This window comes from Scyliorhinus canicula, chromosome 14 (genome assembly GCF_902713615.1).
Source record: "Scyliorhinus canicula chromosome 14, sScyCan1.1, whole genome shotgun sequence".
Lineage (NCBI taxonomy): Eukaryota > Metazoa > Chordata > Chondrichthyes > Carcharhiniformes > Scyliorhinidae > Scyliorhinus > Scyliorhinus canicula.
This window is the reverse complement of record NC_052159.1, coordinates 69,319,102-69,344,776: the sequence shown is the minus strand read 5'-3', so window position 1 is coordinate 69,344,776 and position 25,675 is coordinate 69,319,102. Positions and strand designations below refer to the sequence as shown.

The 25,675-nt window shown below is 45.5% G+C and overlaps 1 protein-coding gene across 2 annotated transcripts in view; it reads left to right on the top strand.

The window, feature by feature from the left end:
* The window catches only part of mrps9 (mitochondrial ribosomal protein S9), a 151,408-nt gene that overhangs the window by 40,748 nt on the left and 84,985 nt on the right, over positions 1-25,675 (top strand). For both annotated transcript variants that reach the window (XM_038817816.1, XM_038817817.1), the window contains exons 3-4: positions 13,066-13,128; positions 13,226-13,256. In XM_038817816.1, the coding sequence (XP_038673744.1) occupies positions 13,066-13,128; positions 13,226-13,256 (94 nt within the window). The remainder of the gene's footprint in view (positions 1-13,065; positions 13,129-13,225; positions 13,257-25,675) is intronic.

The window sequence follows — 25,675 nt, the reverse complement described above, 5'->3', positions numbered from 1 at the left end:
TGTGGTGCTTCTACAAGATGCACTGACTTTTTAGGCGTGATTCCGGGATAACAATGTCAGACTTTCAATGGAGTTTACTGTTATTGCCATTTCATTTAAAAATAATACATATGGCAGGATGAGAAAATGTGTTAGCCGATGCTTTGTCAAGAATGTGATGACAAGTTACAGGCAGAAGAACTGAAATGGACTATGTTATTATGCCTGTTTGTGTGTGTTGTTTTTTTTTTTAAACGAAAAAGTATATTTACTGTCTGCATTTCTCAAAGGAAAGTAAAAAGGTGAAACATGAAACCATCTTGAAGTTGATGGTTTATTTTTTTTCTTGGGGGGAGGTGTCATGGAAATGTCACTTTAAGAAATGTTTGTCTGCTCAAGTGACTGCAGTGATGTCAGAGTATGGGTGGAGTCGAGCTCTGGCTCTGCTTTTTAGTTTCGCTTTGAGGAAAAGCTTGGGTGTGTCTTGTATTTTATTGTTCCGTTTTAGTGTTGGAGCTACAGCCAGCCAAAGAAGGTGTAATTTTAATTTCTCTACCATCTAAAGACTATCTCTAGATCATTTGGTGAATTCAGGGTGATAACTGCTCTCAGTAGAGAATTTAAACCTGATGTGCTTCTGTAAAAAGGGTTTTTGTCTTATGGATGTTAAAAAGAAAGTTTAAGGATTACTTAGTGTTGTATTCTTTGGGGGTGTAATTGCATTGATGGTTGCTAAGATGTTCACTATGTTTTAAAAAGGTTAACTGAATTCATATAATAACCATTGTTTTGTTTTAAAAATTACTTTTAAATTTATGCTGCACCACGCCTGTAGAGTGGGCTATGTGCTCCCCATACCACAATCTAGTAAAAGTTGTGGCTCAGGTGAACTCAGTGATACACTTGGGGTTCTCTAAACCCTGGCCCATAACACTATCATAAATCCTAATTTGAACATTAAATCTGTTAGTGCTGCTTTATGAAAATATTTTTTGAAAGAAAGAAATGCACTGGATTCCTTTTGTCTACATACAGTTTCTTGTAAAAATTCAACTGTTTTTTAAAATATATATTTAGAGTACCCAATTCAATTTTTCCAATTAAGGGGCAGTTTAGTGTGGTCAATCCATCTACCCTGCACATCTTTGGGTTCTGGGGGTGAGACCCATGCAAACACGGGGGCGAATGTGCAAACTCCACACTGACAGTGACCCAGGCCAGGATCGAACCTGGGACCTTGGCCTAGTGAGTCATCAGTGCTAACCACTGTGCTGCCCAGAATTCAATTAAGTTAATCAGGCGTTGAGGACAATTTTGAACTTCATGTAAAAAGCAAATATTTTGTTCATATTTTTCATTCTTGGACTTACTGAATGTTTGTTTGAAATTTAAAATTTAATTTGAAAACAACTGCTCATGAGGATGTACATGTATGAAGCATTGGATTTGCGTTTTCAATTTGTATTTTAGATTTGCGCAATAAAGGTGTAAAGCCTTACTTCGGATTGGTGGGCATTTTCCCTTTGAAATGAAAATCTGGATTTTATTGCCAAAATACTGATTTTTGGTATCTGAAATATTGATTTCTGTTGGGAAAGGTTGGCAGCTCTGCTGTTAATGGTTTGAGAGTGAGAAATTTGACAGGTCAATGCTGGACCAACAACGGCCCACTGGATCTGGTTAGCTCAATTAACTGATGGCTAGCGAGTGGTTCAGAATTGCACCAAACAGTGGGTTTGATTCCTATTTCAGCTTCTTGTGACCTGCGTTCTTGCCCTGCCCCTGAGAGTGGAAGGCGATGGCAAACTACAACTGACAAAAAAAACTGCCAAGAATAAGGCTCAGAATGAAACATCAGCTGACATTGAGCCAAGGACCTACCTTCAGGCAGAGCGCATATCCTACCATATCAAAAGATGATGCCGACTACTACAGGATGTGAAAGCCTCCAGCCAGACCAAATTGCATTCACTGCTAGCGATAAGTAAAACCATTGGAAAGGAATTAAATTAGAAAATTGGGGGAGGATATAATAGGTAATAAATTCACTGAAACCTCAGAAAAAGGTTTATATAAATATATATGTGCTTCAGGAAGAAGAGAAAAGGAAAATAGGAGGTTGCAGTGGCACAGTTTGCCAGGATAGGGCTATATGTTGCTGAGAGACAGGATTGGCAATTGAATATCTTCAGTTGTATATGGGAGATAGCAAAAGACACAACTAATAGTGAGAATATGGAAAGGCCATTCCTGAATAGAGGTGGTTATTCTGCTGTGGGGCACTTGTTAAGACTTTAGTTGTTATCGTGGGATTTTAATCTTCCTGGCATATACTGGAAGTTACGGTAGAATAATCTCTGTGTACAAGAGAATTTTCTGAAGTATTTATGCTGTAAGAGCTGGTGGAGTGTGAAAGGGCAGAAGAATAAGGAGTTCAAACTTGAAATGCAGCAGAACAGGATTTATTTTCTATAATTGTGTAAAGTGAATGAAAAATTAACCCTGGAGGACCGGATTGTTGTGCATGAGAAACAATTAGCCACACCCAGCAGAGCGAATGAAGGATTTCTCAATGGTACTGCCAGAATATAGTCAGCATAGTGCTAGATCATTTGAGACCATAGAAATAATGGGGAGGATGATGACACAGATAAAGACTTGCACGGGAAGTGCTTGAGAAACAATTAGCCACACCCAGCAGAGCGAATGAAGGATTTCTTGATGGTACTGCCAGATTATCGTCACCACGGTTCTAGATCATTTGAGGCCATAGAAATAATGGAGAGGATGATGACAGAAATAAAGACTTGCACAGGAAGTTTAACGAATTAAACACCAGATTGATCAAATCTGGAAAAAGAGCAATTGCTGGATTGATGTTTGGATGTACTCCTTTAATAAGAAGTCAATTCTAAACGTTGATGTAGTTGTTGAGTTGGTGTAGAAGGAAAAGGTTCACATTCTTGTGGTATTGGAGCATGTTCTGAACAATGAAAGGTCTTCATTGGAATTAAAACAATGCCAGCATCCTTACATGGAGGTTATATAGAGCTATGGGAACCGATTTAAACTAGATTTGTGTGGGATCGGAAAGTATACATTTGTGGAACAGAGCTACATGAATAAAATGGTTAGACCAGAAGTTGGAAGGTTACCTGAAACCAGAAGGGGAGTAAAACTAGGAAAGAAACTTAGCAGTGATGGCAACAAAAATTGGGGGGGGGGGGGGGGGGGGGGGGGGGGGAGGAGAAGAAGTGGGAGGGGGGGGGTGATAAATTATGTAATAAATGATGCCAGTGAACTAGATGCAAGATGCACCACACGGGAGTGTAGGAATGTCTGAGGGAGTTCACTTGAGACCGAATCCATATGAATTGAATTAAGCAATCCTTTGACAACCATCAAACAATGTGAGTAAGGCAGGGATGGCACCTACAGATTTCTTAGATATGAGACAAGTTAGTAGCTTATTGAAAAAATAAAGGAGGGACTACGGCCTCTGATCGCAATGTGTCAATTGTTTAGTAGGACTGAAGGGAAGACTCATGTATTCAACAAGGAAAGAAATAGTAAAGCGGGTAACTATGTAGGTCAGTTGGTCTAATTTCAGTTGTGGACAATTTAGGTATCGATCGTATAATGATGATTTGCAATTAGCATAAAATGACTTTACATGGGATTTACAGCACAGAATGGATCATGCTGGTGTTTTGATCCCCACGAGCCTTATCCCGTTGCACTGTATCTCACCCCTATCGATATATCCTTTTTTGCCTCTCTTTCATTCCTATTTAGTTGACCCTTCAAAGCATCCAAACTACTGATTTAAGGTTCCTTTGAGGAGTCCAGTCAAAGCTAAGTTTGCGACACCACGGGTGGCTCAGCTGTACAGGAGGGAGGAGGGGAAGAACCATTGTGATAAGGGATTTGTTAGTTTGTGGAACAGACGGGCCTTCTGTGATCGCAGATGTGATTCCAGGATGGAATGTTGGCTTCCTGCTGCTGAGGTAATGGATATCACAATGGCTACACAGCATTCTGGAGGTGAGGGTGCACAGCCAGTGATCGTGGTCCATATCAGCACTAACAATATAGGTAGAAAAATGGATTTGTGTGTGTATGAAGGCAAGAAGTACAGTGAATAAAATGGTTGAGCAGAGGCCAGAGATAGACACATGGCAACATTATGTCATTGCTTGGCTTTAGTGGGCAGCATGGTAGCACAGTGGTTAGCACATTTGCTTCTTAGCTCCAGGGTCCCAGGATCGATTCCTGGCTTGGGTCACTGTCTGTGTGTAGTCTGTACGTTATCCTCATGTATGTGTGGGTTTCCGCCGGATGCTCCGGTTTCCTCCCACAATCCAAAGATGGGCAGGTTAGGTGGATTGACTATGCTAAATTGCCCTTGGTGTCCAAAAAAGGTTAGTTGGGGTTACGGGGATAGGGTGGGGATGTGGGCTTGGATGGCGTGCTCTTTCCAAGGGCCGGTGCAGACTTGATGGGCCGAATGGCCTCTCTCTGCACTGTAAATTCTATGAAGAGGGCGAAAATGGTAGCTCAACATCCATGCATATAGTGTGTTCAGGCAGGATAGACAGGGGATAAAAAATGTGGGGGTGTAGCATTAATCGGTAAGGAATCCATTACAGTTGTGAGGAGGGATGACTTAAATGAATCATCAAAAGAGGCCAAATGGTTTGAGCTCAGAAATTGATATGAACAATGTGAAAAGCCCAGAGGGCACAATCCTTTCATTACATTCAAGAAAGCTTTTTTAGCCAGTATGTAACCAGCTCAATGAGAGGGGTCGTAATTTTAGATTTAGTTTGGGGAAATGAAGCAGGGCAAGTGGATCAAGAAGCAGTGGGTGACTATTTTGGATAGTGCCCAGAATACAGTTAGATTTAGCACCAGTAAGGAAAAGTGCAAAGAATGGGGAGAGAAGTTCTAAATTGGAGGAAGACAAATTTGAGGAAGCTGAGAAGTGATCTAGCGAAGTGCATTAGATAAAACTACTTGAAAGAAAACCAGTTGGAAGCATCCAGAAGCGATATTTTACTGGGACATGTGCCCAAAAAGAAAAAGAGTGATGCTGCAAAATCTAGAGAGCCTGGTCATCCAGAAGCATATACGGTAAGATAAATCAGAGAAAAAAAGCTTCTTACAGTCACAAAAAACTTGATACTGAAGAAAGCCTAGATGAGCACAGAAAGTACAGGGGTGAAATCAAAAAGGAAATTAGGAAAGCAAGGAGAGAGAATGGAAAAATATTGACAAGTAAAACCCCAAAATGTTTTATCAGTACATTAAGAACAAGAGGACAACTGATGAAAGGCTAGGGCATATCAGAGATGTACAAAGTAACTTATGAAATGGATATAGAAGATGTGGCAGAGTCCTTATTGGGTACTTTGTCTCTTTCTTCACAAAGGAGAGGGACAATGCAGACATTCTACTTAACGGAATGTGAAATATGTACTGAAGGGACTGTCATTCTTGAACATGAATAAGTCACCAGGCTGCATGGATTGGATCCCATGCTGAAGCCAGGGAGGAATTAGGGGGTGATCTGAGAATCATTTGCCAATCCTCACTTGATACAGGCAAGGTACCAAAGGATTGGAGGTCTGCAAATGTTGTACTATTATTTAAAAAGGGTGCGAGGGATAGGCCAAATAATTGTGCCTGTAATTATTAGTCTGTGTAGTAATCCACGGGAGGCAGGAGTTCTGTCACCACACCAATATTTATTTACAATAACGATATTACAGGAGCAGCTATAAACAGTGTTGCTAGCAGTCCAGTCAACTTAAGACTGCTCACAAAGCCTACACAGGTGATTATATGGGCCCCCTCAATGAGCTATTATTGAGGGAGCTCATACTCCAATTGGCCAACCAATAAAGCCAATTGGAGTTCATTAAACCCCCCCCCCCCCAAAAGGTCCGAGGAATTCCTGCCAGCTGGCATTCCTCTGAGCTTCTTCCTGCTCCTCATGTCTGGGTCTGTCACCTCTGTGTCGTCCGCCGGGTCGTTCTCCGAAGTGGGCGGGGTGTACCTTATAGGTGCCCGTCTTTTCCTTGACGACCTCCTTAGAAGTTGTTCTTTCTCCTCTTCGGGGAGAGGTGTCGCGGCTGCCTCGTCGAGTGTGTCCATCTCCGACTCTGATGACTGGATGTCGGGGTTGGGAGAAATTGTTCGGGGCTGGAGTGTGGGTATCCTTTCCGTCTGGGCTATCCCAGCTTGAGGCGGTCCTGCTTCGCCTGCCTCCAAGTGTGGTTCCGCTGCTCTTATTTGGTCTAGGTGTTTCTTCAGCACCTTACCTCCGATTGAAACCTCATAGGATATGGGCCCTGTTTGGGACTCTACCGTGCCTTTGACCCACGTTGGTCCATTCCCATAATTCTTGACCCAAACCAGTGTCCCCACCTGGAAATGTCTCTGCTGCCGACTATTATCATGCCCCCTGCGTTGGGCCTCCTGTTGTTTCTCCACTTTCCCCGTTAAATTTGGGAAAAGGAGACTCAGCCTCGTTCGCAGCCGCCTTCCCATTAAGAGTTCAGCTGGCGGTATGCCCGTTGTGGAATGCGGTGTGGTCCTGTAATCAAACAGCCAGCGGGAGAGCTTGGTGTCCATTGACACTGCCGGCTGCTTCTTGAGTCCCGCTTTAAGTGTCTGGACCGCTCTCTGCCAGGCCGTTGGTCACTGGATGGTAAGGGGCCGTTTTGATGTGACGGACTCCGTTTTCCTTCAGGAATTTTCCAAATTCCCCACTTGTGAATGCCGTTCCGTTATCCGACACCAATACCTCCGGAAGTCCATGTGTTGCAAACGAGGCCCTGAGTTTTTCAAATGTCGATGCTGTGCTTACCGTGTTTACCCGGTGGACATCCAACCATTTGGAGTGGGCGTCCACTATCACCAAAAATATTGAGCCCATGAAAGGGCCGGCGTGGTCAATATGCAGGCGGGTCCACGTCTGCCTGGCCATTCCCACAGGTGCAATGGCACCGCTGGTGGCGCTCTTTGCCCCTGTTGGCACTCCTGGCACCGACGTACCAAGGCTGCTATGTCTGTGTCCAAACCTGGCCACCAAACGTAGCTTCGAGCTAGCATCTTCATTTTAGACACCCCTGGGTGTCCGTGATGTAACTTAGTTAAGATTGCCTGACGGCCCTGAGCTGGGACGATTAACCGGGCTCCCCATAATAAGATACCGTCTTCTACGGTTATTTGGTCCCTTCTGCTCCAGTATGGGTGCATCTGGGGCTCCACTGGTCTTTCCAGTTCCCCTGTTAGCATTAAATGCTTCATCTTGGCTAAAACTGGGTCTTTTTGCATCCACAACCGAATATGTTGTGCGTCTACTGGTAGGGTGTCCAAAAAATTTAGAGTCATTACTGTCTCCTCTACTTTTGGTATTTGCAGCGGAGTGTAGGGGAGGGGACGTCTGCTCAAAGCATCTGCATGTGCTACTCGCGTTCCCGGTCTGTGCTCCAGAACGTATCTATATGCCGCCAGTAGCAACGCCCAGCGTCGGATTCTAGCTGATGCAATCAGGGGTATTGACTTGTCGTCTTTTAATAACCCTAATAACGGCATATGGTCCGTCACTATGGTGAATTTCCGCCCGTACAGATACTGGTGAAATTTTTTTACTGCGAATATCACCGCCAGTCCTTCCTTCTCGATTTGGGCGTACTTCCTCACAGCCATCGCCAAGGTCCTCGAAGCATAGGCTATTGGCTGTTCTTCCCCATTCCTTCCTCCATGGGCTAAGACGGCTCCTACCCCGTAGGGGGATGCATCACAAGTGACCACCAACTCCTTCCTTGGGTCATAATGCTCTAGGACATTTTCGGATGACAGCTGTTCCTTAATGTCCCTAAATGCTCGGTTTTGGCAGGTGGACCATTTCCATTCTTGCCCCTTTTTTAGTAGCTGGCGGAGGGGTTCTAGGATGGATGCCCTATTTTCAATAAATTTTCCATAATAGGTTACCAACCCTAGAAATGATCGTAACTCCTGGACCGTGGTGGGAGCTGGGCCTTCTTTTATTGCCCTTACTTTGTCTTCTAATGGATGTAAGCCTGACTCGTCTGCAATATATCCCAGGTACGTCACTTGTGGGGCCAGAAAAACACATTTTTCCCTTTTTTAGCTGTACGCCTGCCTTTGCGAAACGCCTGAGCACTTTCTCCAGGTTCCTTAAGTGTTCCCTGTTTGTCCTACCTGTGATTAAGACATCGTCCAAATAAATCGCCACCTGCAGTAGTCCCTGCAGAATATTTTCCATCGTACGCTGGAATATAGCGCAGACTGATGACACTCCAAAAGGTAGCCTAGTATAACAAAAAAGGCCCTTCAGGGTGTTGATCGTAGCGAACTTCTGGGAGCCCTTGTCCAGTTTTAACTGCAGGTAGGCGTGGCTCATGTCTACTTTTGTGAACAAAAGCCCACCTGCCAATTTGGCATGTAGGTCATCTATTTTCGGGATTGGGTATTTGTCCAGCAGCGCGTATTTGTTTACTGTCTGTTTGAAATCTCCACAGAGACGTATCGAGCCGTCTGGCTTCAAAATTGGTACCACCGCCGCTCCCCATTCCGAAAACTGTACTGGTCTGATAATGCTGTCGCGCCGTAACCTTTCTATTTTGTCATCTACTTTCTTCCTTAATGCAAAAGGTACCGGCCTGGCCTTACAAAGTTTCGGATGGGCTTCTGGGTCCACGTGCAAAGTTGCTTTGGCGCCTATGATTTCCCCCAAACCTTCCTGGAAGACCTCCGGGTATTTTTGGAGTACTCCACTCAACTGCCCGCTTCCACTCTGGAAAATTTTCATCCAATCTAATTTTAGGTCTTTCAGCCAGTTCCGTCCAATTAAGCTCGATCCGGAGCCCTCTACTATCGTCAACGGTAATCTGAGCAATTGTTTCTCATATTCCACAGGTACATGAGTCGTGCCTAGAACTTCCAGGGGTTGCCCCGTGTAGGTTTTAAGTTTCGTCGATGTTTTTGTTAGGGTTAGTGGCTGGAGTCCATCTTTGATTTTTCTAAATGCTGCCACTCCCATTACTGATACGGCCGCACCCGTGTCTATTTCCATTATTGTCGGCCGCCCGTTCACCCATGGGGTAATCCTAATGGGTTCTGCTTTCTTCGTTGTAATATTATATAATTGTTCCCCATTGGAGGAGGATGGGGCGTCTAGGTTGTGTACTTCCCTGCGTCCCCACCTGCTATTCCTCTTTTGCCACTTCCTTCTAGTGTTTCTGTCGTTATTACCCCACTCTGTCTGGTGCCAGAAACGGTCCTTCTCTGTTGGGGTAGCCTCAGCCGGTACTTCCCTCTGTCTCCAGTTAGTCCTGGCAGACTTGGGGGCAGTTCTGGGGTTTTCCTTTTTCCCTCTATTCCTCAGGTTTTTCCTGAGAGCCGCTATCTGGTAGCAGGACCAGTTGTGGTAGTCCCTCTCACAGGTATCTACCTCCATTGGCGTGCCCTGTAGTTCCTGCGCCCCACTTGCTGCATTTTCTAGGGACAGTGCGAGCTGTAACGCCTGCCTGCAGTCTAGCTCCGTTTCCGCCAACAGGCGTTTCTGTATTGTGAGGTCGTTTATACCACACACTAACCGGTCCTGAAGCATTTCATTTAGCGTCGGGCCGAACTCACATTTTTCCGCCAGCCTTCTCAGGCGGGTCAAGAAATTCGTGACTGACTCCCTGTCTTCCCGCTTAGCTGTGTAGAATCTGTACCTACGCAAAATGAGGGGTGGTTTTGGGTCGTAGTGCTCTTTCACCAATTCCGTTACTTCTTGGAAAGTTTTCGTGTCCGGCGCATCGGGATAAGTCAGACTACGTATAATGGCGAAAGCGGAGGGTCTGCACGCCGACAGCAGGATAAGCCGTCTCCTTTCGTCCGTCAGTATATCATTGGCCCGGAAGAAGTAACACATTCTCTCCACATACTGGGACCAGTCCTCAATAGCCGGGTCGAATGCCTCTAACCTCCAAAAAAACGGCATTTTTAAAATGGCAAGGCTTACCCTCAGAGTGCGGCAGCTGGTCTCCGCAAAATTCGTAGTTTACGTCGTCGTCACTGTAGTAATCCACGGGAGGCAGGAGTTCCGTCACCACACCAATATTTATTTACAATAACGATATTACAGGAGCAGCTACAAACAGTGCTGCTAGCAGTCCAGTCAACTTAAGACTGCTCACAAAGCCTACACAGGTGATTATATGGGCCCCCTCAATGAGCTATTATTGAGGGAGCTCATACTCCAATTGGCCAACCAATAAAGCCAATTGGAGTTCATTACAGTCTGACTTCGGTGGTGGGCGTATTATCAGAATCCATTCTGAAAGACAAGATAAACTGTCACTTAGAAAGAAACTGATGAATTGGGGATAGTCAGCATGGTTTTGTTAGGAGAAGGTATGTTCTTCTTACTAATTTAATCAAATCTTTTGAGAAGGTAATGCGGAGGATTTGTGAGAGTAGTGCAGTGAATGTTATCTACATGGATTTTAGTAAAGCATTTGACAGGGTTCCACATGGCATACTGGTTAGAAAAGTGAAAGCCTATGGGATGAATGAGAATGTGGCTAGTTGGATCCAAAATTGGCTCAGCCACAGGAAACAATGGTAATGGTCGATGGCTGTTTTTGTGAGAATGGAAAGTGGTTTTTAGTGATATTCCACAGGGCTCAATTGTTGGGTTACTTGCTGTTCGTTGTGTATATTAATGATTTGCGCTTTAATATGGGAGTCATGGATGGGAAATTTGCAGATGACACAAAAATTGGCTTTGCTGTTGATAGAGAAGAGGATAGCTATTGACTCCAGAGTTGTATCAATGGTTTGGTTGAGTCAGCGGATAAGTGGCAAATGGAATTCATAGAATTTCATAGAATTTACAGTGCAGAAGGAGGCCATTCGGCCCATCAAGCCTGCATTGGCTCTTGGAAAGAGGAGGGCAAAGAATAGACAGGAGGATATTAAGAGGGATGAAGGAAGCGAAAGACCATATCCACAGGTGTCTGAAGGTGGCTGCATAAGATGGTGAAGCAAGCTTTCCTTCATTGGAAGTGGTATTGAATACAAAAGCATGGATGTAATGCTGGAACTATATAACATGGTGTTTAGGCCACAACTGGAATTTTCTGTACCATTCTGGTCACCACATTACAGGAAGGACATAATTGCTCTGGAGAGAGCAGAGAAGATTAACAAGAATTTTGACAGGGCTTGAAAATTGTAACTAGGAGGAAATATTGCATTGGCTAGAGTTATTTTCCTTCAAACAGAGGCAGTTGAAGGGTGAAGACATTGAGATGTACAAGATTATAAAGCAGGGGTGGGCAAACTACGGCCCGCCAAAGGTCTTTATGCGGCCCACCAAGTCATTTAAAAAAAAAAAAAATTTTTTTAAATTATTTTTTTAAGGTTAATGGGGGGAGCTGTTGGGTTACTTACTGGTATAGGGTGGATACGTTGACTTGAGTAGGGTGATCATTGCTCGGCACAACGTCGAGGGCTGAAGGGCCTGTTCTGTGCTGTACTGTTCTTTGTTCTATATGAGGCGCCCAGAATCATAACCGGGTGAAGTAATTATTTTACTTAATATACTATGCGGCCCTTTAAAATTGTGAATTTCTGAATGTGGCCCTTGCACGGAAAAGTTTGCCCACCCCTGTTATAAAGGGTCTAGATAGGGTAGATTGGAAAGACCTGCTCCCCTAGTTGAGGGGTCAATTACCAGGTGGCACATATTTCGGGTGAATAGGTGCCTGGAATTCCCTGCCTGGTTTGATGGTGGCGGTAGAAACCCAGGACTCATTTGAGAAGGTATCTGGATCTGCACCTGAAGTGCTGTAACCTGCAAAGCTACGGATCAGATGGTGGAAAATGGGATTAGAATGGATCCTCGTTTTTTTTTCAGCTGGCACAGACACAATGGGTTGAATGGCTTCTTTCTGTGTTCTAACAAGTGTACACATCTGCTCTATTGAACCGTTTTTCTAGAAAATGAACTCCAGCCTATTCAATCTCTCTTGATATTTGCATCTTCAGTTCTCTTCCAGAAAATAGTCAACAGAAACAGTTTAAATTGTGCCAATATTAAGCATAATTGCAAATGAAACAGAAAATAGTAACACTTTAATCATTCTAAACAGGATGCATTGTGCCAATTCTGTCACATTTTGTTTCTAAAGTCCCCTTGTATAAATTATTATACGCATATACTATATTTTTCCATTTCATTTGTAGCTGTGTGTGTATATTGCTGTAATTTGGATGTGTGGTGCACAGAAGGTGGTCATTTAACTTTCCTCGAGCAATTCAAAACTAATCCTTCTGCCCTGTTCTCACCTCATAGCACACTATCACCCTTCAAATATTTATCTGGATTTCCCTTATGGTCTCTGCCTTGACTACTGACTGTGGAAAAGAATTCCAAGCTCTGAGAACTCTGTTTTAAAAAATTGTATCCGTTCTCTTGACTGAAAATTTTAAATTGCTGATCTGTTGTTACAGATTTCCAGAGGAAATCATACTTCTTGCATCCACATGATCAAAATGCTCATTCATTTTAAAAACTTCTGTTAAATCGCCACTTAATTTTCTCTCCTTCATTGGAAATAATCCCAATGCTTCCAGTCTTTCCTCAGTCTAGTTCCTTGCCACATCCTAGTCAATCTGTGCTGCAAATTCTCTGTGGTTTTAATAATCGGTGGTCGACTCCCATTGTTTGTGTGATTATACGCAATATTTGCTCTCATCCTCATCTCCTAACTGTTCCTCTCCTGAAAGGTGAGACATTTTTGGATACAGTGTCACAAGTGCCTGTGGTATCTTGCCCCAGCAGTCTGGTTTCAAAATATATTTTTGGTGTGTAAACTTCCTCCTCATATATTGTTGGGATTTTTTAAAAACAAAAATTTTAAGATTTTCTTCCTTGTGAATCTCTAGCTTGAGGTGAACAGTGCTTAAAAAAAAAACTATTGCCATCTGTTTATGCAGAACTGTAACAAAGGTTTTCTTTATAATCTGTGAGCATTACTTTCTTTTTCTTTTTTTTCCCAGAGAGCTATCAGATACCTTTTGCCATCTGGTTTGTTTGACAAGAAGGCTAGGCCGCTCATGAAGGTGATGAAAATGTTTTGCATCTCCAAGAATGTACTTTGATTCATTGATTATCTACTTACTTACATTTGCTAATTCTAATGTGTCTGATTAATTGCAGCACCCTTTGGAGGTCTTCCCAAAGCAGAAGGGCAAGTCTTTTCTTTTTCTAAACAGTGATGCGGAGAGAGAGAGAGAGGGGTGTTAGTCATTCTTTGCAACATCTGAATATAGATTACCATAAACATGTAACATATATCCTAAAGTCGGTTATTCATTTTAGATTGCTCAGTTACCATCTGTTCATTACTATGTTCTACTGTGTTGTCTGCTTACCTACAATCTTTTGCACAAAATTATTTTGTAATTCTGTACAAACTGATGTGAGAAATCTACCTGAAGGGAGCATCACACCACTTGGTTTTAGCAAACTTCAGACTCCAACATGAACAAGACCCCCAAATGACTTTTACTTTAATGTACGCATATGACAGCACCTGAAGTAACATTTTTGAACTGTGACCATACAGTAAAATATATTTACCTTTTTTTATTACGAAGGTAATGAATGAGTGGTTTGGCACAAAATACTAAGGGTATGTCGATTCATTGCCTTGGGGGATTTAATTGAAATTTTAGTAAAGTGCTTTGGTGTATTCCTTGAATTTTGTTACAATTACAGGAGAATGTTGTAATGTTTCCAATGGCGTTTAAGGCAACCCTCTCAATGCCATAGTTATTTGCATTTATGAGGAGGAGTTTGAGTAGAACAAAGCAATGTCAGATCCAGCTCTGATAGAACATAGAACAGTACAGCACAGAACAGGCCCTTCGACCCTTGATGTTGTGCTGAGCTTTGTCCGAAACTAAGATCAAGCTATCCCACTCCCTGTCATCTGCAGGGGCAGCTTAATATTCTAGAATCGTCCTGGAATGTAAGTTAACCCTAGCTTTTCCATATTGCAAATTGTTATCTTCTATTTCTCCTGTCATCACCTCCAACAACAAATTCGAGAAACTTATGGACTCTTTGTATTGGAAGCAATTCTGAAAGACAGAATTAATCTACATTTGGAGAGGCAGGGATTAATCAAGAACAGTCAGCATGGTTTCGTTAAGGGGATATCATGTCTGACCAACTTGATTAAATGTTTCAAAGAGGTGACTAGGTGTGAACATGAGGCCAATGCATTTGACATTGTCTACTTGGACTTCGACAAGGCTTTTGATAAGGTCGCACATGGGAGACTGATAGCAAAGGTTAAGAGCCCATGGGATCCAATGAAATTTGGCAAATGGACGATGGCCTTAGATTGCAGGAGGATAATAGACGGGCAGATCGGTGGCAAATTTATTACAATCCGGAGAAATATTGTGTTGATGCACTTGGGCAGGGCAAATGAGGCAAGGGAATACATAATGAATGACAGTACCCTTGGAGCACCAAGGATCAGAGAGACCTTGGTGTGCATGTACACCGATCCCTTAAAGTAGCAGGGCAGGTGGATATAGTGGTTAAGAAGGCATATAGTCTTTATTAGCCAAGGCATAGAGTTTTAAGAGCAGGTAGGTTATGCTGGAACAGTATAAAACGTTGATTAGGCCACAACTAAAGTATTGTGTTCAGTTCTGGAATCCACATTATAGGAGGGATGTGATAGCACTGGAAAGGGTGCAGAGGAGATTTACCAGAATGTTGCCTGGGCTGGAGTTTTGCTTGGAACAGAGAGGGGGGTGGTACATGATTCAGATGTATAAGGGCATAGATAGAGTAGACAGGGAAAAACTTTTCTCCTTGGTGGAGGGATCAATGACAATGGGCATAGATTTAAGGTACGGGGCAGGAGGTTTAGAGGAGATGTGAGGAAAAACCTTTTCACCCAGAGGGTGGAGGGAGTCTGGTATTGACTGCCTGAAAGGATGGTGGAGGCAGAGACCATCATAACATTTAATAAGTGTTTAGATGTGCACTTGTGATACTATGGGCCAAGTGCTAGAATATGGGAGTAGAATAGTTAGGTGGTTGTTTTTGCCCGTTGCAGGCGCAATGGACTGAAGGGCCCTTTCTGTGCTATAAACCACAATGGCCTCCTTCCAAATGACTGCATCATCTCCAACACCAATTTCTCTCTGAATTGTCATTGCTTTTCTGACACCCAGGACTAAATGGATAAAACTGATCTCCACTTAAAATTTAGGATGATGTTAAGTCATTCTCTTTAATACTTGCGAAAAGCTCAACACTGACCCCAACCCTGTTCCCAGAACTAATTGAGTCTGAACCGGCTGTTCTAATTGACCCCATGGCGAACTTCTAACCACATATCCATACATCATTAAGACCACCATTTCCACCTCCACAATATTGCCTGATTCTGCATTTGCCTCATCTCATCTGCTGCTGAAACCTTTAACTGTGCAGCTAATAGCTCTAAGCTTGCTAATTCAACCACTCCTTACAGGCCTCTCACATTTGTCCCTCCTTAAAAGTGGTTATCCAAACTGCTTGTGAGGTAACTTGCATTTAGTTCATTTCAACCGTGACCCCTGTGCTCGCTGACCTGCATTGGTTGCCAACTAAGGAGTGCCTTAATTTTAAAAATCTCACCTGTTTTCAAATCCCTACATGCTCCCTATCAGTATAATCTCCTACGATCCTCGGTGACACATGTGCCTAATTCTGGCTTCCTCGGCAGCCTCGGGCAAGATTTAACCACCGCGTTATACCCACGGCAGATTTGGGTACACCGGGTAAATCGCAGGAAAGGCTAAAACCGAGTTTACTTCCGCATCCCCTCCAGGCATGATGAGAATATCATAGCCCTCATATCAATCTGATTAGCGCCATTGAAATCGAATGCAGCGGCCTCCCGAGAATTAACTGACTACCTAGCGAGACATCAAGTGGGCGTTTGGTAATTTTTTTTTTAAAGGGTAGCTGGCACAATGACAATCGAGGGGAAATGAGGAGGAGAGTAGCTATTTCCATTTTCAGGCATGTAGCACAAGGGCACTGTAGCTGCTGGCCCAGTGATTTTGGAGGATGAAGCATTCTAGGCCAGAGGTCACCCCTAGGCTGGAGGGTTAAGGGGTTTTGCTGTGTGAGGCCTTCAAGCCCTCTTTGAAAATTACAGAGACCCAGAACAGGGGCAGCTGCAGCCTGTCTGTCCTACTAAACACATCAGGACACAGGCCTATTGGGGCGGCATGGTGGCACAGTGATTAGCACTGCTGCCTCAACGCCAGAATCCTGGGTTCAATTCCGGCCTCCGGTGACTGTGAAGTTTTCACTTTCTCCCGGTGTCTGCGTGGGTTCCTCCGGGTGCTCCAGTTTCCTCCCTCAGTCCAAAGACATGCTATTAGGGGCTTTTTGCAGTAACATCATTGCAGTATTAATGTAAGCCTATTTGTGACATTAAAGATTATTATTATAATGGCAGCACATCCTACCTCTTAAAATTCCTCCTCATCTGTTAAACCAACCCCTCCAGATTCAACTTGTGCAGCTGCTCCCATCCCTGCGCCACCTGGATACCTAAATATCTGAAGCTCGCCCCCACCACCTTGAACAGCAGCTCACCCAACCTCCTCTCCTGCACCCTGGCCTCAATCGTGAAGACTTCATTTTTCCCCATGTTTAGTTTATATCTGGAAAACCGGCCGAACTCCTCCAAAATACTCAGACTTCCCTCGATGCCTCCCACTGGGTCTGAAATATAAATCCAGAGGTCGTCCGCATATAGCAAAACTCTGTGCTCGACTTCCACTCCCCTTCTGCGCATTTCTTTTACAGCTCCTCGATGCTCTAAGCGCCATTGTCAATGGCTGTATTGCCATGGTAAAAAGCACGGGGACAGTGGGCACCCCTGCAGTGCAGCCAAGTACTCCAAGCAACCGCTGTTCGTCTGCATGCTCGCTACCGCCACCCTATACAACAAACGGATCAAGTCTACAAATCCCTGCCCGCACCCAAACCGTCTTAACATTTCCCACAAGTGCTCCCATTCCACCTGAACAGAAGCCTTCTCTGCATCCATTGCTACTACCACCTCAGGGTCCTGTTCCTCCAGGGGCATCATTGTCACATTTAGTAATCCCCTAATATTCGCCAACGCCTCCCCTTTACAAACCCCATCTGATCTTCCCCTATCACCCCAGGTACACAGTCCTCAATTCGTGAGGCCAGGATCTTTGCCAGCAATTTGGCGTCCACATTTAGTTACGATATCAGATGATAGGACCCGCACTGCTCTGGATCTCTATCCTTCTTTGGTATTAGGAATATGGACGCCTGCGATAATGTAGGGGGAGCTCCCCCTTTTCCCTCGCCTCATTATATGCCCTCACCAGCAGCGGCCTCGGGTCCCCCCAAACATCTTAGAAAATTCTGCAGGAGACCCATCTGGGCTCGGGACGTCCCTGTGTTCATCGTCCCCATGCCCTCCGTTTCCTCTACCAGTACAATGGGGGCCACCAGCCCCTCCAAGAGGTCCTCCTCCATCTTGGGGAACTTTCAACCCACCCAGGAACCGCAGCATTCCCTCTCATCTGGCTGGGGTCTCCAATTCATAAAGTCTCCTGTAGAACTCAAATACCCCATTCACCCCCACTTGGTCCAGTACCACTCTTCCCCTCCGGTCCTTCACCCTCCTTCGCTGCCTCCTATTTCCTGAGTTGGTGGGCCAGCATCCTACTCTCCTTTTCTTCATGGTTATACACTGCCCTTCTGGTCCTCCGCAACTGCCCTACTGCCTTCCCCGTGGACCCCAACCAGAACTCCATCTGGAACTTCTGTCTCTCCTTCAACAACCCCGCCTCCTGGACCTCTGAATACCTCCTGCACACCCACAGAATCTCGTCCACCAACCTTGTCATTTCTGCTCGTTCACCTTTTCCCTATCGATACCCTCCCCGACCTCTGGCTTGACCGGTCCTAACCTGGTTCAATTACTGTATTCATGTCGCCTCTCATGATCAACCAGATCTTCCCCAGTACCCGCCTCATAAACTTTATATCATCCCAATTTGGGGCAAAAGCATTTACCGAAACCACCGGCATCCCCTCCAGCTCCCGACTCACCATCATGAACCTCCCTCCCGAATCTGCCACAATATTCGCCACTTCAAACGGCCTCCGATGTTTAACAAAACTGCCACCCTCCCACCCCGCGTCTTCATATCTAGTTCCAAATGAAAAACATGTCCTACCTGCCCTTTCCTTGGCCTAGTCCAATCCCCAATCTTCAAGTGTGTTTCTTGCAAAAAGGCCAGGTCCGCCACCAAGTTCCTCAAGTGCGCGACTGTTTGACTGACACCCACCAAAATGTCCCTGAACCAAACAGCAATCAAATCCCTCTCTACTGCGCTCACCACATTGTCATAGGTTCTCGCCGTCAGCATGGGTTTCCTTCAGGTGCTCCGGTTTCCTCCCACAAGTCCCGAAAGATGAGCTTGTTAGGTGAATTGGACATTCTGAATTCTTGTTAGTGTACCCGAACAGGCGCCGGGGGTGGCGACGAGGGACCTTTCACAGTAACTTCATTGCAGTGTTAATGTAAGCCTACTTGTGAGACTAATAAAGATTATGGGCAAAATTCTCCCAAAGGGAGACAAACAGCTGTCGCCGGAGTGCAACCCGGAGTGTTTCACTCCGGCATCGGAGGCCGCACCTCGCCCCCTATATCTCTTCCTCCTCCTCCTCCTCCTCCTCCCCCCCCCCCCCCCCCCCCCCCCCGCATGCGCGGTTGCCGTCTTCCCCTCCGCTGCCCCGTGAGACATGGCGGCTTTATCTTGCGGGGCGGCAGAGGGAAAAGAGTGCGTCTTTTGGAGACGCCGGCCCGACGATCGGTGGGCATCGATCGCGGGCCAGACACCTCCTGAGCACGCCCGTGGTGCTCAATCCTCCCTCTGCCCCCCACATGCAGCGGTCGCGCGCTGTTCACGGCGGCAGCGACCGGTCTGGTTCGGCAGGCCGCTCGGCCCATCCGGGCCAGAGAATCGCCGGTCGCCGTTAAAACGGCAAGCGCCGATTCTGCGAGCGGCCTGTTGCAAAACGCGACACACCATTTGGGGGGGGGGGGGGGGGTGGGTGGGAGAATCGCGTGGGGGTGCCAGGGCGGCGTGGCGTGATTCGCCCGGCACTCCCATGATTCTACCACCCGGCGTGGGGGTCGGAGAATCGCGCCCTATGAAGTATAAAGTAATATACACAGAAAATGCTGAAACGAAAACTAGGCAATATCTATGAAGAGGGAAACTGTTAACATTTCAGACCAGTAACCTTGCATCAGAGCTCAGGGCTTGGATTTTTTCACATATGCTTGAGTATTTACAACATTTTTGTTTTTGCAGCATCTATGGTATTTTGCTTTAGTTGAAGTTTGTGTCCTCGGGTTGGTTTTGGGACCACTGCGTTCTTTCGATTTATATATGAATGGCTTGAAGTTGGGTATACAGTATACGATATAATCTCTAAATTTGCAGATGAACAGAAACTCCAAAATGTAGTGAACAGCGGGAAAACCAAAAGACTCCAGGAGGACATGGATGGCCAGGCAAGATGTGTAGACATGGCAGGTGCAATTTAAGGCTGAAAATTGTGGTTTACAAGACGAATAAAGGGAAGCAATTAAATGGTAAATTTCCAATGGGCTGCAGGTGGTGTAAGTACGCAAATCTTATTAAGGTGGCAGGGCAAGTTGAGGCCTGTACACAAACTTACTGGATCCATGGTTTTATGGATCAGAAGGGGGAAAAGCTTAGGAAATCAGAAGCACAAAGGGACTTGGGAGTCATTGTTCACGATTTTCTTAAGGTGAACTTGCAGGCTCAGTCGGCAGTTAGGAAGGCGAAGAAGAAGACAAATGCAACGTTAGCATTCATGTCGAGAGGGCTAGAATACAAGACCAGGGATGTACTTCTGAGAATGAGTGATATTTATTGTCACATGTACCGAAATACAGTGAAAAGTATTTTTCTGCGGCCAAGGGAACATACTCAGTATGTACATAGTAGACAAAAGAATTATCGACCGAGAACATTGGCAGTGGTGCATCAACAAATAGTGATTGGTTACAGTGCGGAACAAGGCCAAACGAGCAGCACAGGGCGTAATTTTATATGAAGTGGAAAAGAGTTTTAGTAGGTCAGAACGGTGATAGGAGAGAAAAGAAAGGGGTCTGGTTGAGAGAGTTCGCAGAGCCATGCTCCGGTGCCATCTTGGATTGAAACATTGAGGCTGCATTGAAGCTGCATAAGGCTCTGGTCAAACCCCATTTGGAGTATTTTGAGCAGTTTTGGCCGCATATCTAAGGAAGGATGTGCTGGCCTTGGAAAGGGTCCAGAGGAGGTTCACAAGAATGATCCCTGGAACGAAGAGCTTGTCATATGAGGAACGGGTGAGGACCCTGGGTCTGTACTCATTGGAGTTTAGAAGGATGAGGGGGATTTTATTGAAACTTATAGGATACAGAAAGGCCTGGATAGAGTGAACATGAAAAGGATGTTTCTACTTGTAGGAAAAACTAGAACCAGAGGTCACAGTCTCAGACTAAAGGGGCAATCCTTTAAAACAGGGGTGAGGAGGAATTTCTTCAGCCAGAGGGTGGTGAATCTGCGGAACGCTTTGCCGCAGAAGGCTGTGAAGGCCAAATCACTGCATGTCTTTAAGACAGAGATAGATAGGTTCCTCAATAATATGGGGATCTGGGGTTATGGGAAGAAGGCAGGAGAATGGGGATAAGAAAAATATCAGCCATGGTTGAATGACGATGCAGACCCGATGGGCCAAGTGGCCTAATTCTGCTCCTCTGCCTTATGGTCTTTATAAATAGAGGTACAGAATAAAGAAGCCAGGACATTATACTCAATATTTTTTTAATTTAGTGCACCTAATTCTTTTTTTCCAATTAAGGGGCAATTTAGCCTGGCCAATTCACCTACCCTGCACATCTTTGGGTTGTGGCAGTAAGACACATGCAGACACAGGGCGAATGCGCAAACTCTATACGGACAGTGACCCGGGGCCGGGATTGAACCCAGGTCCTCAGCGCCACTGCACAACTATGCTGCCCTAACATTATGCTAAATCTTCAAAAATCACTGCTTAGACTGCAACTGGTGTGTTGCATCCAATTTTAGGTGCCACACATTTTAGGAAGGATGTCGAGGTTCTACATCGAAAGAGAGAAGTCGCTGGAATGGTACCATAGATATGGGATATCCGTTTCTTGGGGCAGAATCTAACAGGTGACCTGGGCAGAACTTAACAGGTGACCTGGGTTCGTAGCCTGTCATCTGAAAAATCAACGGAGTATACATCGCAGTTGATGCTGGCTACCCCTCATCCATTTATGACTTTGGATCATTAATTGACTGGAGGTGGACCTTCTGACCTCACTCTGGAGGAAGCTCCGCCTCAGAGATGCCAATCTGATTAACGAGCCGCTCTGTAGTTCCAGCAATGCCATCGGGAGCGAGTGCCATTGCTGGGAATGCTAGCAGTCCCACAAGTTGGTCCCGGATCCAAGATAAAGGTAAGAACCAGTAAATGTTGGGGCAGGTGGAAGGTTGTTAATTGGCCATGTAAAGAGCCTCCATTTAGGTAAGGAGCTAGGCCTCGCCGACCTCTCGTAAAATTGCAGGCAGGCAGGAGTTAGCAATGGCGAGAAGGCCACCTGAGAATTTTATGGGCATCCCTCCCTGTCAATTCAGTGGCTAGGATCTGTAAAACTTTGTCCAAGGTGGCGAGAGAACCTGGGGTGGTTCTTTTGAGCAGCCTGGGAGCTGGCAAGACCTGATCAGTGCTAGCCCTGCTAGGGTCAAGCACTTTTAGCCAACTACATGTCAATCCTACCACACTCACTTTTAAAATAAGCCTTCATTTTATTAAAAAGCCTTCAGTGTGGCATTTTATCAGTCTTTTAAAAATGTATATAGAGCATCCTTAGTGTTTCTTTAATCAATGCAGACTGTTTCTTCAAAACGTTCCATTAAAGTTGAATGGTATGACTTGCATTTTACAAATTGCAGGTATCTTTTTATTTGTCTCTTCCTGTTTAGGTGAATGCTAATTTTTTTCAAATATGTCCTCCAGAAGCTTCCCATGTTAGCCCAGCGAGTGCACTCGTTAGCTGATTTCTCACTTTTTAAATGGAGGTATTACAGCTCGCCAGTTCTCTGGCACAGCTTGCCATTTAAGGGTAATGGTCGGTGAAAGTATCAACTTGGAACTTGAATCTTTTGATGGGAGAAGCATCCCAGGTTGCTTCAGAGACAGAATAAGAAATTTATGGATCCTGAGCCAAAGAAGTAGGTTTGTGAAGAGGTAGACAAAAGAAGTGACATTCAATTGGTCAAAGAGTGTGTTTGAATGAAGCGAGGGTGGATTTGTGTAAGTAATTCTGGAGCATGAGATCTTACACTCAGCTATACTGATGGGTCTTGTAACATTGTCTTCTTTACATTGCTTTTTGTCTGTAATTAGGAATTCCTCTGCTTTCAGTTCCTACAGCAGAATATAAAATGGAAGGAATAGAGTGTCATTTTTTACACAAGTCACTAGTTTAGCCATCAACTGTCTGGAGTAAGATTCACAGTGAATGACTGACTGTGCAAAGTCTCTCCAGGAATAATTTCTTGTGCTCTTCCATGAGAAAAACTGTTGACAGTCTCATGCTGAGATTTTGGAATTTATGTTACTGCTAGTAGATGTTGTGTTATAAATGGGGGAGGGAATAGATCAAGTAACCATCTGTCATTTACATGGTTCAATTACGGCTTATTCACCTGTTCTTGAAATGTTGTATTAGGAATACATTGGAAAAAACAATCCACATCTACTTCTGTACATTGAAATCAATTTTTTTCCCTGAAATTTTTATATAAAAAGAAGCAAACTTAGACAAAGGGCGGGATTCTTCAGAAACCGACGGGGTGGGCAACTTGGGCGCGAAGGAGTAGCGTGAACCACTCCGGAATCCTCCGCACCTTTAGGGGCTAGGCCAGCGGCGGAGTGGTTTTCACTGACCGGCGCAGAAGGGGCCTGGCGCCACGCCAATCGGCGCCCAAGGGCCTCCGCCGGCCGGCGCGAGTTGGCACATGTGCAGGAGCGCCAGCCCAGCGCATGCACAGTGGGGGTTCATATCTGCGCCGGCCATCGTGGACCGGTACACCAGCGGGCGCGGGGGAATAGAGTGCCTCCGCAGCACAGGAACGCCCATGGATCGGTGGGCTCCGATTGCGAGCCAGGCCACCATGGGGAACCCCCCGGGGCCGGAATCCCCTCCCGCCCGTGGACTCCGGAGGTCGCCTGCAGAGCCAGGTCCCGCCTGTAAGTACCTGTCGTAACATACGCCGGTGGTACCGGCTGCAAACGGGCAGCCACTCGGCCCATCGCGGGCCGGAGAATCACCGGGGGGGGCCGCTGCTAGAAGCCGCCAACCGAATCCCCGGCGCCGGAGAATTCGGCAGCTGACGGGGGCGGGATTCACATTGCCCCCCCCCCCCCCCCCCCCCCCCCCCCCCCCGGGCGATTCTCCGACCCGGCGGGGGTCGGAGAATCCTGCCCTAAGTCTTTTGAAAAACAGTCTCTGCCCACTATTGCCCCTTAATATATGACTGTGGGGTTAAATCTACCCAAGTCTGATGGAATGGGTGACCTACCATTCTTGGTTGTCAGATCCTATGTGAAAGATCCTATATATAAAAAGAAGTAAACATTGTAAAATGTGCTGCAATGTGCTCCAATCATTCAAACATAGTTGTTTGTCAACCACCAAACTGTCTCATGTTTGTGCTGATTGGTAAGTTCCGCCTGTTCTGTGTGGGTGTCCTCCGGATGCTCACGTTTCGTCCCACAAGTTCTGAAAGATATGCTTGTTAGGTGAATTGGACATTCTGAATTCTCCTTCAGTGTACTTGAACCGGCGCCGTAGTTTGGTGACTAGGAGATTTTCACAGTAACTTCATTGCAGTGTTAATGTAAGCCTACTTGTGACACTAATAAAGATTACTCTTATTATTAATTACAGTTATGGAAGCTTGCACTAATGTCTGGTCCTGAATATGGGAAAAAAAACTGCTGAGGTTTTTGAGAGGTATTGGGGGGGTCTTGAATATAAACTAGGTGAATTGCTTATTCGGAGACCGGTGTAGACATGCTGGGTGGAATGGCCTCCTTCTGCACTGGAACAATTCTGTGATGTTCCTAGGTTCTTTTCTTTGTCTTCTATGAAGATTGTCTTCTTGACTTAAACCTCACTTCCAAAAAATTTAAGGAACTCCTGGACTTCTTTGTTAGTTGATCAAGGCAATCTGAATAGCTGCCTCTGCGACAGCCTTCCTTTCCATTGGTCCACCTGGCCAAACTTCCTTGAATGCTCTCCTCCCCCACCTTAGCCCTGAACTTGTATATTTTGCTAATTTCTCTATCTGTCCCATGCCCTCTCTGAGCTTCTCTAAGGGACCCACCTCTTCTTCCCTTGATCCTATTCCCATTAAACTGCTGACACCTAACCCCCCCCCCCCCCCCCCCCCCCCCCCCCCCACACACCACTCTGGCTCCCCTTCCCCCTCCAAAGTTATGTAACATATTGTTGATGTCCAAATCCATTCTTATCTTTCCCAGTGATGTATGTTTGAATCCATTGAATCAGGTTTTTACCCCAGTTTCACCCCAACATCTGAGTACTGAAACAGCTTTTATAACAGTAACCTATAGGGCGGCACGGTGGTGCAGTGTTTAGACCTGGGTCTCTGTCCGTATGGAGTTTGCATATTCTCTCCGTGTCTGCATAAGTGGGGCAGCAGGGTAGCATGGTGGTTAGCATAAATGCTTCACAGCTCCAGGGTCCCAGGTTCGGTTCCCGGCCTGGTCACTGTCTGTGCGGAGTCTGCACGTCCTCCCCGTGTGTGCGTGGGTTTCCTCCGGGTGCTCCGGTTTCCTCCCACAGTCCAAAGATGTGCGGGTTAGGTGGATTGGCCATGCTAAATTGCCCGTATTGTCCTAAAAAGTAAGGTGGGTGGGGGGGGGGGGGGGGGGGGGGTTGTTGGGTTACGGGTATATGGTGGATACGTGGGTTTGAGTAGGGTGATCATTGCTCGGCACAACATCGAGGGCCGAAGGGCCTGTTCTGTGCTGTACTGTTCTATGTTCTAAGTCTCTAACCAATGACATGCATCCTATGTGACTGTGGCAAAGGTATGTTTTCCCTCATCCGTCTTGATCTGTCTGTAGCTTTTGTCATAGCTGACCGCACCATTCTCCTCCAATGCCTCCACCATCACCCAGATGTGCTCCAATCATTCTTTTATTCTTTCATGGAATGTGTATGTCATTGGCGAGGCCAACATTTGTTCCCCTAGTTGCCCTTGAATTGAATAGCTTGCCAGAGCATCCCAGGGAGCATTTAAGAGACCACTACATTGTTGTGGGTCTGAAGTCATATGTAGCCAGACCAGGTAGGATTTCCTTGCCTGAAGCGCATTAGTGAACCAACAATCTCTGATAGTCTCATGTTTATCACTACTAAGACCAGCTTTCAATTGCAGTTTTATTAATCGAACTCTGGTT